At 36.6% G+C, this 12,512-nt stretch overlaps 1 protein-coding gene across 2 annotated transcripts in view; it reads left to right on the top strand.

The window, feature by feature from the left end:
• Positions 1-12,512, top strand: part of GLG1 (golgi glycoprotein 1) — a 154,109-nt gene that overhangs the window by 109,644 nt on the left and 31,953 nt on the right. For both annotated transcript variants that reach the window (XM_082369788.1, XM_082369787.1), the window contains exons 5-10: positions 2,032-2,235; positions 3,135-3,206; positions 4,150-4,333; positions 6,635-6,849; positions 10,642-10,763; positions 12,274-12,375. In XM_082369788.1, coding sequence (XP_082225914.1) covers positions 2,032-2,235; positions 3,135-3,206; positions 4,150-4,333; positions 6,635-6,849; positions 10,642-10,763; positions 12,274-12,375 — 899 coding nt within the window. The remainder of the gene's footprint in view (positions 1-2,031; positions 2,236-3,134; positions 3,207-4,149; positions 4,334-6,634; positions 6,850-10,641; positions 10,764-12,273; positions 12,376-12,512) is intronic.

Here is a 12,512-nt window from a genome sequence, read left to right on the forward strand (position 1 = left end):
GTGGTGCTACAATTGCTATAATTAAAATTACATCTCAGATTCCTTAGAGGGTCTCAAACCATGGTGCTGGTGCATTTAAACAGTTGTAAACCCTAAGTATACAGGGAAACACTTAGACTCATTACAGGGAAATCATTTCTTTACCCTATGATGTCAGAACTAAAGGGTAAGTCTAAATCGTGAGTTGGCTATCATGCTACTATTTTCAACCTTTTTTATATGATTACGACCTAATTGCTAGCAACCTCTCAGTAAGTTATTATGAGCTACTAAAATTTGGTATAAGATATTATTTCATTAACAAAACATGTTTATAATAATCTCTTGTAAACTGTAAATAGTAAGTGACTGATATGTTTCCAAATCTTTGTTACCACAGGTTTGTTTTTCCTTTGAGAAGTGGAAATGGGTAGGGCTTTTCTAAGTGGGCCAAAGTCAGACAAATTTTAGTGTCACTCATAAATTAGGAAGAAAAAATAAGCTTTACTCTGAATTTCTGGGGTTTGTGTCCACTCTTCTCTCTGTCCTTATCTTTTTGTCACTTGTCCTTCAGAGTTTTTTCTCCCTTCAGAATTACTCTTTAAAAAAACTTTTTGCTTATCTCAGGTTTCTAAGCATTGGATGGAATCATAAAGCTAGTGAGAAAGTTTGAGGTACAGATAGAAAATAGGAAGGCATGAGAATCTGCTGGTATAGTGTGCTTCCTGATCTTTTTTGGATCAGAAAACCTTTTGGAATTTAATGAAAGCTATGAACTTTCCTCAGGAAAAATATACAAAACCCACATACAAACTGTAGGAGTTTCATAGCACTCCAAGGCCTAAAAAAATAAATGGTGGACTGTTAGCTAGGTGCCTTATGTTCTGCAGCTTGGACGAGTTGATAAACTCCTCTAGGCCTCTGTTTACTCAGCTGCACAATAGGTATCACAGCTCGTAGCCCCTTTTCATAGGTATATTAAGAGAGAACATGAAAATTTTCATGAAAATACTTGGAAATTAATGTGCTGTGGAACAAACCCTATTACAACAAAATGGAAAAAAACTATATACATTTTTTGTTGAATTGAAATTTTAGTAAAATAGATATTTCCCTACCTAGTTTTAGGAGTCTTATGTACAGATGATCTCATAAACATGGTATTTTACTATAACGAGATTTTATATACGTGCGTGTGTGTGTGTCAGTAAAATGATAACACTGAATTTTCTGCTGCTTTGGTTTGGTACATCTATGGATATACCTCTCAAGTTTTTGAAGCATATCTTCTGAATATAAAAGATTAGGGCTCTTAAATAGAAAATGTTTAGGGGAAATTTTTCATATTTTGAATGAATGAGTGCTTGTGGTTGCTACGGGGTAGATGCAATGTACAATTAAAGATAATTGGATGGTTTTAGGAAAGCTCTCAAAAGCAGTTTGTGTAAATGGTGGTAATCTTGTTAAATCATATTAAGATAAATCCAGAACATCAAAGTGAACATTACACTAAAGAGTGGGGTCTTTGCGGACAGTATAAAATAGAAAAAAGAGAAAGAAGGTCTCTATAACATGTTTTCTCAATGAATTTTGAGGTTTGTTGTTATTTTTTAAACTTGACTAAAGCACTATTATTTGAGAAATACCTAGCCCTTAGAGGTAAATTAACAGATATTTCTGCAGTGTTCTATCAATATTGACATGAACTATGATCACCACATTGGGCTGATGTAATTTCTTTAAAATTTTCTGACATTTTAAACTCTGAAAAGTCAGGTTCTTGTTTCTAGTGCAAACTAAACTGACTTAAATTTCCCAGGATCTGTATTTTCATTTATAGCTTGCAACTATTACATTCTTACCAAAGATTATCGAGGGCATTTTCTGTAACTTCCACAATGTGGTTGGTTCTCACCCTATTTCTCAATAGAACATTGATAAACTATTGTGTGTTGAGTTGGTTTTTTTGGTTTTTTGTTTTTAACCAAATGATGTTTATTTGATGCTCATGGTGGTGAGAGTTTTTAAATGTTAGTATCCTTGTTGTTTTAGGATGCACATTCACAGGGTGAGGTGGTATCATGCTTGGAGAAAGGCCTGGTGAAGGAAGCAGAAGAAAGAGATCCCAAGATTCAAGTCTCTGAACTCTGCAAGAAAGCCATTCTCCGGGTGGCTGAGCTGTCCTCAGATGACTTTCACTTAGACCGGCATTTATATTTTGCCTGCCGAGATGATCGGGAACGTTTTTGTGAAAATGTGAGTCAGCTCAGAAACTGTTCTTCTTTGCTTCCTTTTCTTCCTAAATATTTTTTTATACTCGATTCCAAAATTAAACCAACACAAGCTGTCACATGTAGAAAAGTCACTGAAATGGAAGGTGGAGTTGATCCCAGGATAACAGAAAGTTATCTGGGTATTGGATACGGCTGCTCAGCCTTGAGGTAACATCTAGTTAACACTTGGCTTCGAACAGTCTCCATACGTTGTTTTTTCTACTCTATCTCACTTCTCAATTACAGTTCTTGGAAATCTGTTTTATATATAGGAATCCTATCTTACCAGGGAATCCCATTTCACATATATTCCATGGCTAAAACTTGGCCATATTACGTATTTATATTTAACTAGTTTTGGCTAACACAAAGGAAGCAGCAGGTGGCTAACTTTTAAAACCAAATCCTTGGTTACTACCTGCGTACCCTGTAGAACAACTTTCCAACCCTTTAGGCAGAAATCTCCATCTTTACCACAAAGGACTGAGTGTGACTTGTGTACACTCCTACTCTGCCTGCTGTTTTGAATTAATAGCTTTAACTATCAGAACCACTGATCAGAGCCAATGCTAGAGTTTTACTGACTCTAGCATAAAGTTGTAAGAAGAGAGACTCATTGACGCTTCTCTTGGTTTCCTAATTAACAGTATGTCTGGGAACACATGACAGTGTATTCAAATACCATGGGAAATTTTTTTTCATCTTCACTGCAATCATTATTTTCTTTCAAAGGCTACTAAATTTTATAAATGACTGAGCCATGTGTTCAAAGGTAGTCATCATTATAATAATTTAACAAAGTTCTTTGTAAGATTGTGGATACTGCCCAGCATAACTACTTAGCTAGTGATGATGATGATGATGTTATATTCCATCTTACAGACACAAGCTGGTGAAGGCAGAGTATATAAGTGCCTCTTTAACCATAAATTTGAAGAATCCATGAGTGAAAAAGTAAGTATTACTTTGAAACAAACCAGCATTTTATTCATTTTCTTAAAAGCTTTCTCAAATCCTCTCAAATAATATTCTTATAAACTCATACCAAAATATAAAATACTGATACAGCTTGTCCTTTTCGGAGGTAAGATACTTGGCTTTTAGTAGGAAACCAAAACATATTTCACTTAAACCAAAAAAATTAAGCTTCTCGTGATATCTGGACTTTGGGAAGCCAATGGGGAATCAGTTTGGGGAGTAAAATCAGAGAATTTTATATCAGAATTACACTGAAGCCATCCCTATGTACTCAAGAAGTTTAGACTAACCAAACCAATATGCTTCATAGATAATTAGCAATTTAATTGTTCAGCAACTGTCTCATCAAGCTTTCTCGTTACTGTTAGTTCTCTGTCCCTGGATGAATGCAAGAATCTTTCATGACTTTTGAAAGTCGTTATTTTTGGCTTTGCTATCCTGTCACTTACTTTCCTGTGCAGCTGAAGAAATGTTCCTCATTTCACTTCCTTAAATCATTTAGTATTGAATAATTATATTTAAAAAGTATAGAATGGAGCTTCCAGAGTGTTATGTCAGTTGCCACTTTCATGCTGGTGAAATTTACTTTAGGGATATTGTTGAAGAGGAAAATAATACTTTGTCAAGTTAATGTATTAGAATCTACCACATATTTATGTGTTCTGGACAGTTGCTATTGTTGCAACAATCAGCAATTCACCATAGAATTTCAGGCTTTCCTGCTCATATACCCCTACTTCTTGCTACACTAGTTCAACACACTTGTGCTCAATTTTAACCAAACTTAAACATAGACATTTTGGTAACTACTGCAGTTGTTTACTGTACTTGGCCATGAGCCTCTGCTTGTCTTAGAGGTACATGTGAACGGCTCAGCCTCCTGAGCGGTCACAGCTCCCTTTCTGCCCGCTTTCCTCAGTGTCGAGAAGCACTAACAACCCGCCAAAAGCTGATTGCCCAGGATTATAAAGTCAGTTATTCATTGGCCAAATCCTGTAAGAGTGACTTGAAGAAATACCGGTGCAACGTGGAAAACCTTCCTCGGTCCCGGGAAGCCAGGCTCTCCTACCTTCTGATGTGTCTGGAGTCAGCTGTGCATAGAGGTAAGAGTTAATTTCTTTTTATCTTTTTCACTCCTTTTTGGTTCGTTTCCTCCTATGTGGGCTCTTTTGAGTACACTTGTACCTTGTGGCTCAGGAGCCTTTCTTTGTAAGCAGAACTCTAGGCTGAAGGCTTGGTATCCCTAAGTCTTACTGAAGCCCCTTCCTCTTAACTCAACAGCCCTAAATTTTGTTTTTCTTTACATCCCAGCTTTTTTTAAGTAAGGTATATTTCTCAAATCCAATTTAAAATTTTTAAAATGCATGTCACACAGCAATTTTAGGAGAGTCAGGGAAGCATAATGATTTAGCATATGAGCTTTGGGTCAGAGAGACGTGACTTCAAATGATGCCTCTATCACCAAACTAACTGCCTGGGGACCATTATTTGTGTTTCTTAATCTCTCCAAACCTCATTTTTCTTATCTATAAAACAAAAATATATTACCTGTGTTGAGGAGTTCCTGTGAGGATCGAATGAGGTTTTTTGGCGTAGCATGTAACATACGCTAAGTGATGAGTACTGTTATTATTCCAACAGTGTTGATATAAAGAAATAAACAGTGAAAGAAGGAAGGATTACCTTATAAGGTCAGACTCAGGGTCTGTTCAGTCCAAAAGTCAATCCCTGATAAAGGAACTAAGAAGGATGTATAAAAGGTCAGGGTCATTCAGAAAGAACATTTCTTAACATGGACTGTAGGATGTAAAAATGAAATTCCTAGCTGTCAAATGAATGATGCTAGGACAATTGGCTAGTGATTAAAAAGTTAAGTGGAAAAAGATCAGTTGTTAAATAAAACTCAGAACTTTTTGTTGAATTTTTTTCTCATATCTGGGTAGTGAAAGACTCCTAAGCGTAAAAGCAATGAATAGCAACCAGAGACCATGCATGTTTGGTATTCATGCAAACAAAGGACATTTTGGAGGAAATTGGAGAATTTTGATTATGGTCTGGGTGTTTGATGAAATTTTCTTGAAATGTAAAGGTGGAGATTGTTGACTACTAAAAGCATATTATAAAACAGTATGCATTAACATCTAATTTTGGTATTTAAAAAATAGAGAGTTAATCTCCTTAAACTGCAAATTAACAGGAAACACAAAAAGACTCAGCAAATAAATGGCCAAAGGATATGAACAGATAATTCATAGAAGTTATACAGATTTTTAATACTAAAAAGTCTGACCATGTGAGTGTTAGTAGGATGTGAAAGCACTGGAACTACACTACTGATGGGAATTTTAAATTTCTCCTTCGGAAAATAGTTGGCCAGTTTCTTAAAAAGTTCCACGTACATCTACCTTATGACCCAGCCGTGTAAATCCTAGGTTACCCAAGATATATGAAAGCATATATCCATATAAACTCTTGTGTATGAATGCTCATAACAGCTTATTTGTAATAGCCCCAAACTGGAAATAACCCAAATGTCCATCAGCAGTTTAAGGGATAAACAAATTGTAGTATAGCCACATAATGGAATAATATTACTTAGCAGTAAAAAGGAATGTACTGTTGATTTGTGACTGAATCTCAAAAAATCTGAAAGAAGTCAGACAAAAAAAAAAAAGAGTCCATAGCATATCATTCCATTTATATGAACTTCTGAAAAATGCAAACTAGTACAATAATCTGTAGTCACAGAAAGCAGATCAGTGGTTGACTGGGCGGGCATGGGGTAAGTGGGTAGAGAGGAAAGGAAAGGAGGGATTCTAAAGGAACATGTGGAAGCTTTTGGAGTTGATGGTTATATGTTCGATATCTTGATTGTGGTGATGGTTTCATTGATGCATACATATGTCAGACTTATCCAATTGTATGTTTTAAAAGTGTACTTTATTATATGTCAGTTATACCTCAGCAAAGCTGTTTTTTTTTTTAAATTTCATAAGTTTTCCCAGATGGCATTGACAGCTCAAAGAAGAGTTGGGGAGGTGTAGTGAGTATTTGAAGTGAAGATTTTTCCACAAGCTTAAAGGGTGTAAGCCAGTAGGGATTTTCCTGGCTTTAATTTTATCCCAGTAGTTATCTTATTGATAAGACTTCTGTTGGCAATACATATGCATTACTAGTTCAGTAGTATAAAATTCTGTATAAGGTAGAACACCGACAAGGTAAACCCTAGTCTTTGGAGTATTAAACTCATTTTATGCTGATAAAGCTTTTGCTAAATTCTCTGCTTTTCAGTCTAGATAATAGTGTGACTGGTATATTCTAGGGAAAAACTTGTACTTTTAATATGTGGTAATATCTGATCCTGTAGCTCACCATCCATAATGTTGTGACTTAAATCCTAACAGGGCGGCAAGTGAGCAGTGAGTGCCAGGGTGAGATGTTAGATTACCGCCGCATGTTGATGGAAGACTTTTCTTTGAGCCCTGAGATCATCCTGAGCTGTCGGGGGGAGATTGAACACCACTGTTCCGGATTGCATCGAAAAGGGCGAACCCTGCATTGTCTGATGAAAGTAGTTCGGGGGGAGAAGGGGAACCTTGGAATGAACTGCCAGCAAGCGGTAAGGACAGATTTTCCACTGCCATTTTTAATGTTACATTTTATCAGCCGAGGAGCCTCTTCCTGACACTGTCCCAGCTTATTTATCTGGATCATTTGTGACATCACAGTGAACCTTAGGTATTAAGAACTAGACGCAAAATATTGTTTCTTCAGGCATATCAGAGTAAAAACGTGGAATTTGCTGCAGAGCAGAAGTCTGAGCCCATAATAAATAAAAAGAGCTATACAGTAAACTTAAAGAAGTAGATAAAATGCATTGTTTACTGGAGTGTTTAAAGAAGAGGTATCTGGCTAGATTGTATTTACTAAGGCAAACCAGGTTCTGGTAAATCAGAAAAGGTCTTCCAGCAAAAGAGAATGTGCCTCTCGCACCACGTTTGATTGAGTTGAGGCTGAAAGAGAGCTGAAATGAATTGAAACTTTCTAGGATTCTCTTCGTACTACTGATATGCAGCATGGCGTGAATTCCTGGCCTGAAGGATCAAGAAAGCTTGTCGTTTTCAAAATCCCACCATCTTTTCTTGTTCGACAAGGGCAGCTGTGCATGGGAGGGTCTGTCTTTCTCTACCGCCAAACTCTACAGTCAGTTCTGTAAAGATAGTTGGAAAAAATTAGCGTGCTTTGCTTGAGAAGATAAAGTTGTTCTTGATCCAAGGTTCATAAACAGTTGAGTAACTATAGATCAGGTACATAATATAATTTAACAAAATATGATAATAGATAGAGTGCATCTGTTTCATTACCATTATCCATGTTTATTGCTTTTTACCGAATAAGAGTCTTTGAGCAATTTACAATACGAAATGTAACAGTGGCATCCTGTACAATGAATTCTGTGGTTTCCTATACATTCCTTTAGGAAGCACAGAAGATAGAGTGTAGCCTTATACTCTGAATTAGAAGGTTGAGGTTCTCTCCTAAGTGAAACTTTAGAAAACTGCAATTCATTAGTCTCTTGTTTTTGTTGTTGGCATTCTTTATTAAAAACTGAATATTTTCATTGAATTTGATTTTCCTGCTAATCAGGTAAAATCAGAATTTTACAGTCTGAAACACAAAATTTCCATAGAATTTTGACGTGTAGTAAAATTTCATCTTAGCTTCTATTACTCACCCTGACCCAGAGTGGACAGTAACGTACACATCCCGTAGTGGGAAAACTAGACAAATGTCGCCTCTTCTCCAGAACACCAAGCCTAGCTAGAAGGAAGACTTCTGGATGTAGTTCCTCAGGAGCAGTCTTTGCTGGTGATTGTCCTGGGAAACGTCTGTGACAATGTGTGTGCCTGGGCCCCAGACCAAGAACACATCAAGACATTTCATCCTTAATGCAGCATGCAAAGGGGAGAGTGGTGGTCAGGAATAAACTTATATTTTTACTGAGGCTACACTTTGTACTAAGGTGTACAGAAAAAAGAAATTAGTTTGATTTTATTTGGAAGCATCTAGTTTACCTCCAGGGCTTTTTGAAATTTAGCTTGTTGAGAGAGAAATAAATAGCACCCACCTCATGCTTTGTGCCCAAAAGAAAAGTGCTTCCAAACCTAGAGGTTAGCCTCAAAAGGTAAAATACGTGGTTTTGTCCACATTAAGTTTAGCTAAGTGGGCAATAAACACTTCATTTTGTTTTTCACGGACCTGTGGTCTTTAGCCTTTACTCACAAAAATTGAAGATAGGTGATCCAAAGGGAGAAAGTTTTCCTTAGTCTTCTACTTCATTATCCATCCTCAGTCAAATGGAGGAATGTTTTGTAATAATTTGCTTTTCAAAGTTTCTTTCCTTGAAACAGTAGACTTCCATATTGGTCTGTGGTTGACCATTAATTTTCCCTTGTTCTCTGCCTGGTGGTGCTTTGATTTAGTGATCTCTCAACAAATAGTAAAGCGAATAAATAGTGAAGCATAAGAATAATTATTATCTTAATGAGTATATACTCTTCCAAATACACTGTGATCATGAACTTAAATTCTTTTCAGTTATGGCTGAACAAATCTGGGCCCAGTCTCTCCTAGGCTAAGGAGACTGCCGTCTATTCTCTAGACTAATTTTTTGGAAGCATTTTCTCACGTTTTCCTAAGCAATCGGGGCAGGAATAGATGTATAATCATGTAATAGTTCACATACTTAGTGTTTATTTCCCACACCGCTGTCACTGGATTCCAGAGTAGCAGTAATCCCTTGAGCCTTTAACCTCCTAGAATGTGTAGGGCATTCATTGTCTTCTTTTAGAACCTGCAGTCTGGTACATGCATGGAGAATTCTCAGAGTTTGCCTGTCAGTCATGGATATTTAACTGATAAGTTCTTAGAGAAACTTCCAGACTCCCATGATGCTTATAATGTCCCTCAGAAAAAGAAGTAAATATTTTGGTCTTTGTCAGCAAATTAAAATTGGTAGTCATTTGACAGTAGTAGTAATCCTCCTACTAACTAACCACTGCATTTTGAAGCTTCTCCAAATTGCACCAAGAATTGGTATAAATAAGTTCCATCCCAGAATATTAGATATCTTTCATACTTCTCTTATCTTGATTGTTGACTTCTTTTAGGAGAGACAGAATTGGGATTTTCTTTTGATCTTTGTTCTCTGATCAAGTATGTGATGGGGTCAGTGCTTTCATATGAGCCTCTATAGGATTGTAGGTCAAATGTATGAGGATCAGAGAAGGCTCCTACAGAGGCTAAATCAATGACACAAAAAGGGCTCCAATTCTTTAACTTGGAACAAAAGGAACCCCAACCAGAAGGACCGTAGTTTTCAAATTTGCTTTGTGTTATTTAAGATTCCCACCCCAAACACCATCTGCTACCCATCTGTAGTAATAATGATCTTTTACATCTGTAAAATGCTTTGCAGCTTACACAACCTTCTATATATTATTCTTCCTTATAATTCTTTGCAGTTAAAGAAACTGGAACTTAGAGGTTAATCAACTTGCCTTTGTTCTCAAAGCTAGTATCTGGCAGAGACAGAACTATTAATAGAACTCAGGTTTTCTCATTCTTAATTTAGAGCTTTTTCATCTGTGCCCCGACTGCTTTCTCCTCAGACAGGAAAAAAGAATCTGAGGCACATCTTCTCATGCTTTCACTTTATTCTATGACAGATTGTGGAGCAAGCAAAAGTAAATGTTAAAGAATATATCCTCATTTTCAACTGCATAATGACAAGTATTTTTCTGTATTACTTGTAATGAACAAGCTCTGGTTTATCTCTTGGTTATATAAAAAATAGTTAAGGAAATATAGGAAATTATAAGTAATATTATATTCTTGGTTTTTGTAATTGGTATTTCTTGCAATTGAAGTCTCACATCTCTTTTTAATAAAGCAGAGTATACTTGTTTTATGCCATTGTCTTTGCAGCAAAATTCAAATTCTAGATTTTTAAGACCAAATTAGATCTCTAACTGGAAATGTCTTCTGTTTACTCTTCTCCACTCAACTCTGGCTTGGCACTGAGTGTCAGATTTAGTAATTTGATTAACAGATGTGAGGAAAGAGGCAGCTTTTATATTGTAAGGTCCTCTTGTTTCGCACACATCCAGGGATGGTTCAGACAGGTAGGCAAGCTATACCTGCAACGAGTTAAACAGAAAAACTTGCAAAGTAGAGGAACTAGTTGGAAAGTATTTGACAAGAGCTGTTGAGCTTGGCCAGTGACAATTGTAGTACCTTGTTAAGAGTACATTGTGATATACCAGACTGAGAACTGATTGAAGACATGACATTGTTCATCCTAGATGTATAAGTGACTTTCTTTCTTCCTTCTTAATTTTTTTTAATCCAGCTTCAAACACTGATTCAGGAGACTGACCCTGGTGCAGATTACCGCATTGATAGAGCTTTGAATGAAGCTTGTGAATCTGTAATACAGACAGCCTGCAAACACATAAGATCCGGAGACCCGATGTAGGTTATCTTATTTGTGGTATTGTATTGTATTTGGCAGTGCAGCATGGGGAATATATCCCCAAATGACTTGCCGACGGTTTAACAACTTAACTGAAATTTTGTTAAGCAGGAACACATACCAGCTTTTGTTAAAACTAGTATTGGGATTGAGACTTGGGCTCTGCCTCATCCATGATGTAGAGAACCTAGACCTAGCATTGTGATGATGTTTGTTGACGGTGACTGAGCATATACAGTCCTAGACATTAGGTCACTGAATAATCCTACTTAATGGTCAAATAAAAATCAGGGAGAAAAACTCTCAGGATAAAATGAAACATGCTTTGGCTCTGTACTTTTCATCCTATTTGTATATTGTCTCATATACATTGGCAACTTGATAATTATTAGAGAGTAATTAATTATAATTGAAATAAAACACAAAATGTGGTGGTTGGAGGGGGTAATCATGGACAAAATGAACTCTGAAGTTATATCCAAGATCTAGGAAAGCTGTAAAATGCTATAATAAAGCATTTGAGTCTCATGTATTGGTTTTATTCCATATGATGTGCAAACAGCTCTTAAAACCAGGTTGCAAGTAAGAACAGGTTTTCCATTCTGCAAAAATCTTTATAGCCTGCAGCCGGCAGTACCCAACTGTGTGAAACAAATGCAGTCCATGTTTCTCATCATTCTGCTGTGCATATACTCCAGCTGTTCATGCTGTGGTGGGAGGTTAAAAAAAAGGTCTTCTTCCTTGAAGCTCTTTGTATGGTTGGTGGAGGTAGACAAACACTCTTAAGACTGATTAAGACTGTTTACCAATATGAAAATAACTGTGTCAACTATTAAGGGGGCAGGGGAGAGGGAGGAAGGAGGGAATCTGCTACAGATTAAATAGATTTGAGATACTGTTAATTAAATGCAGGTTATGGACCTTTTCTGGGTCCTAATTTGAACAAACATGTAAAAAGGCATGAGATAATTGGAAAAATTTGAAAGCTGACAGGATATTTCATGATATTAAAGATTTTTAGACTAATTTCTTTAGTGGATAATGGTATTATGTTTTCATATTATAGAGAAACATGCTGAAGTATAATATTTACAAATGAAATGATAGGGTATCTGGGATTTATTTCAAAATATTAGCAAGGGGGGTATAGGGTTAAAACAAACTTGGCTATAGGTTGATAAAGCTATGGGAAGGGAAGATGGATATTATATGATTCTCTGCTTTTGTATGGTTGGAAGTTTCTCATAATAAACAGTTAAATATAAAGCAGCTGCACACAGCTCTTGTGTAAGCTGAGTCCTAAGTGCTAAGTGGCTCTGAAGTTGATAGAAGGCATGAGCACTGTTAGGTTGAGTTAATTTGAGTGATTCTCAGGAAAGTAAGTCCCTGATTGCCCTAGGAAAATAGCTAAATGGCTTTTTCTACAGACCAAGCAGTACTGGTGTGAGAGTTCTGAATCCATTGTCAGAACTTTCTCTAGTTACAATTTCACCTCTATTTTATGCCCAGGATCCTCTCGTGCCTGATGGAACATTTATACACAGAAAAAATGGTGGAAGATTGTGAACACCGTCTCTTAGAGCTGCAATATTTCATCTCCCGTGATTGGAAGTGAGTATTTTGTTTTGTTTGGTTTGGGGGTTTTTTTGGCCACGCAGCATGTGAGATCCTAGTTCCCTGACCAGGGATCGAACCTGTGCCCCCTGCATTAGAAGCACAGAGTCTTAAGCACTGGAAGTGAGTATTTT

This window comes from Balaenoptera borealis (genome assembly GCF_965194805.1).
Source record: "Balaenoptera borealis genome assembly, chromosome: 19".
Classification (NCBI taxonomy): Eukaryota; Metazoa; Chordata; class Mammalia; order Artiodactyla; family Balaenopteridae; genus Balaenoptera; species Balaenoptera borealis.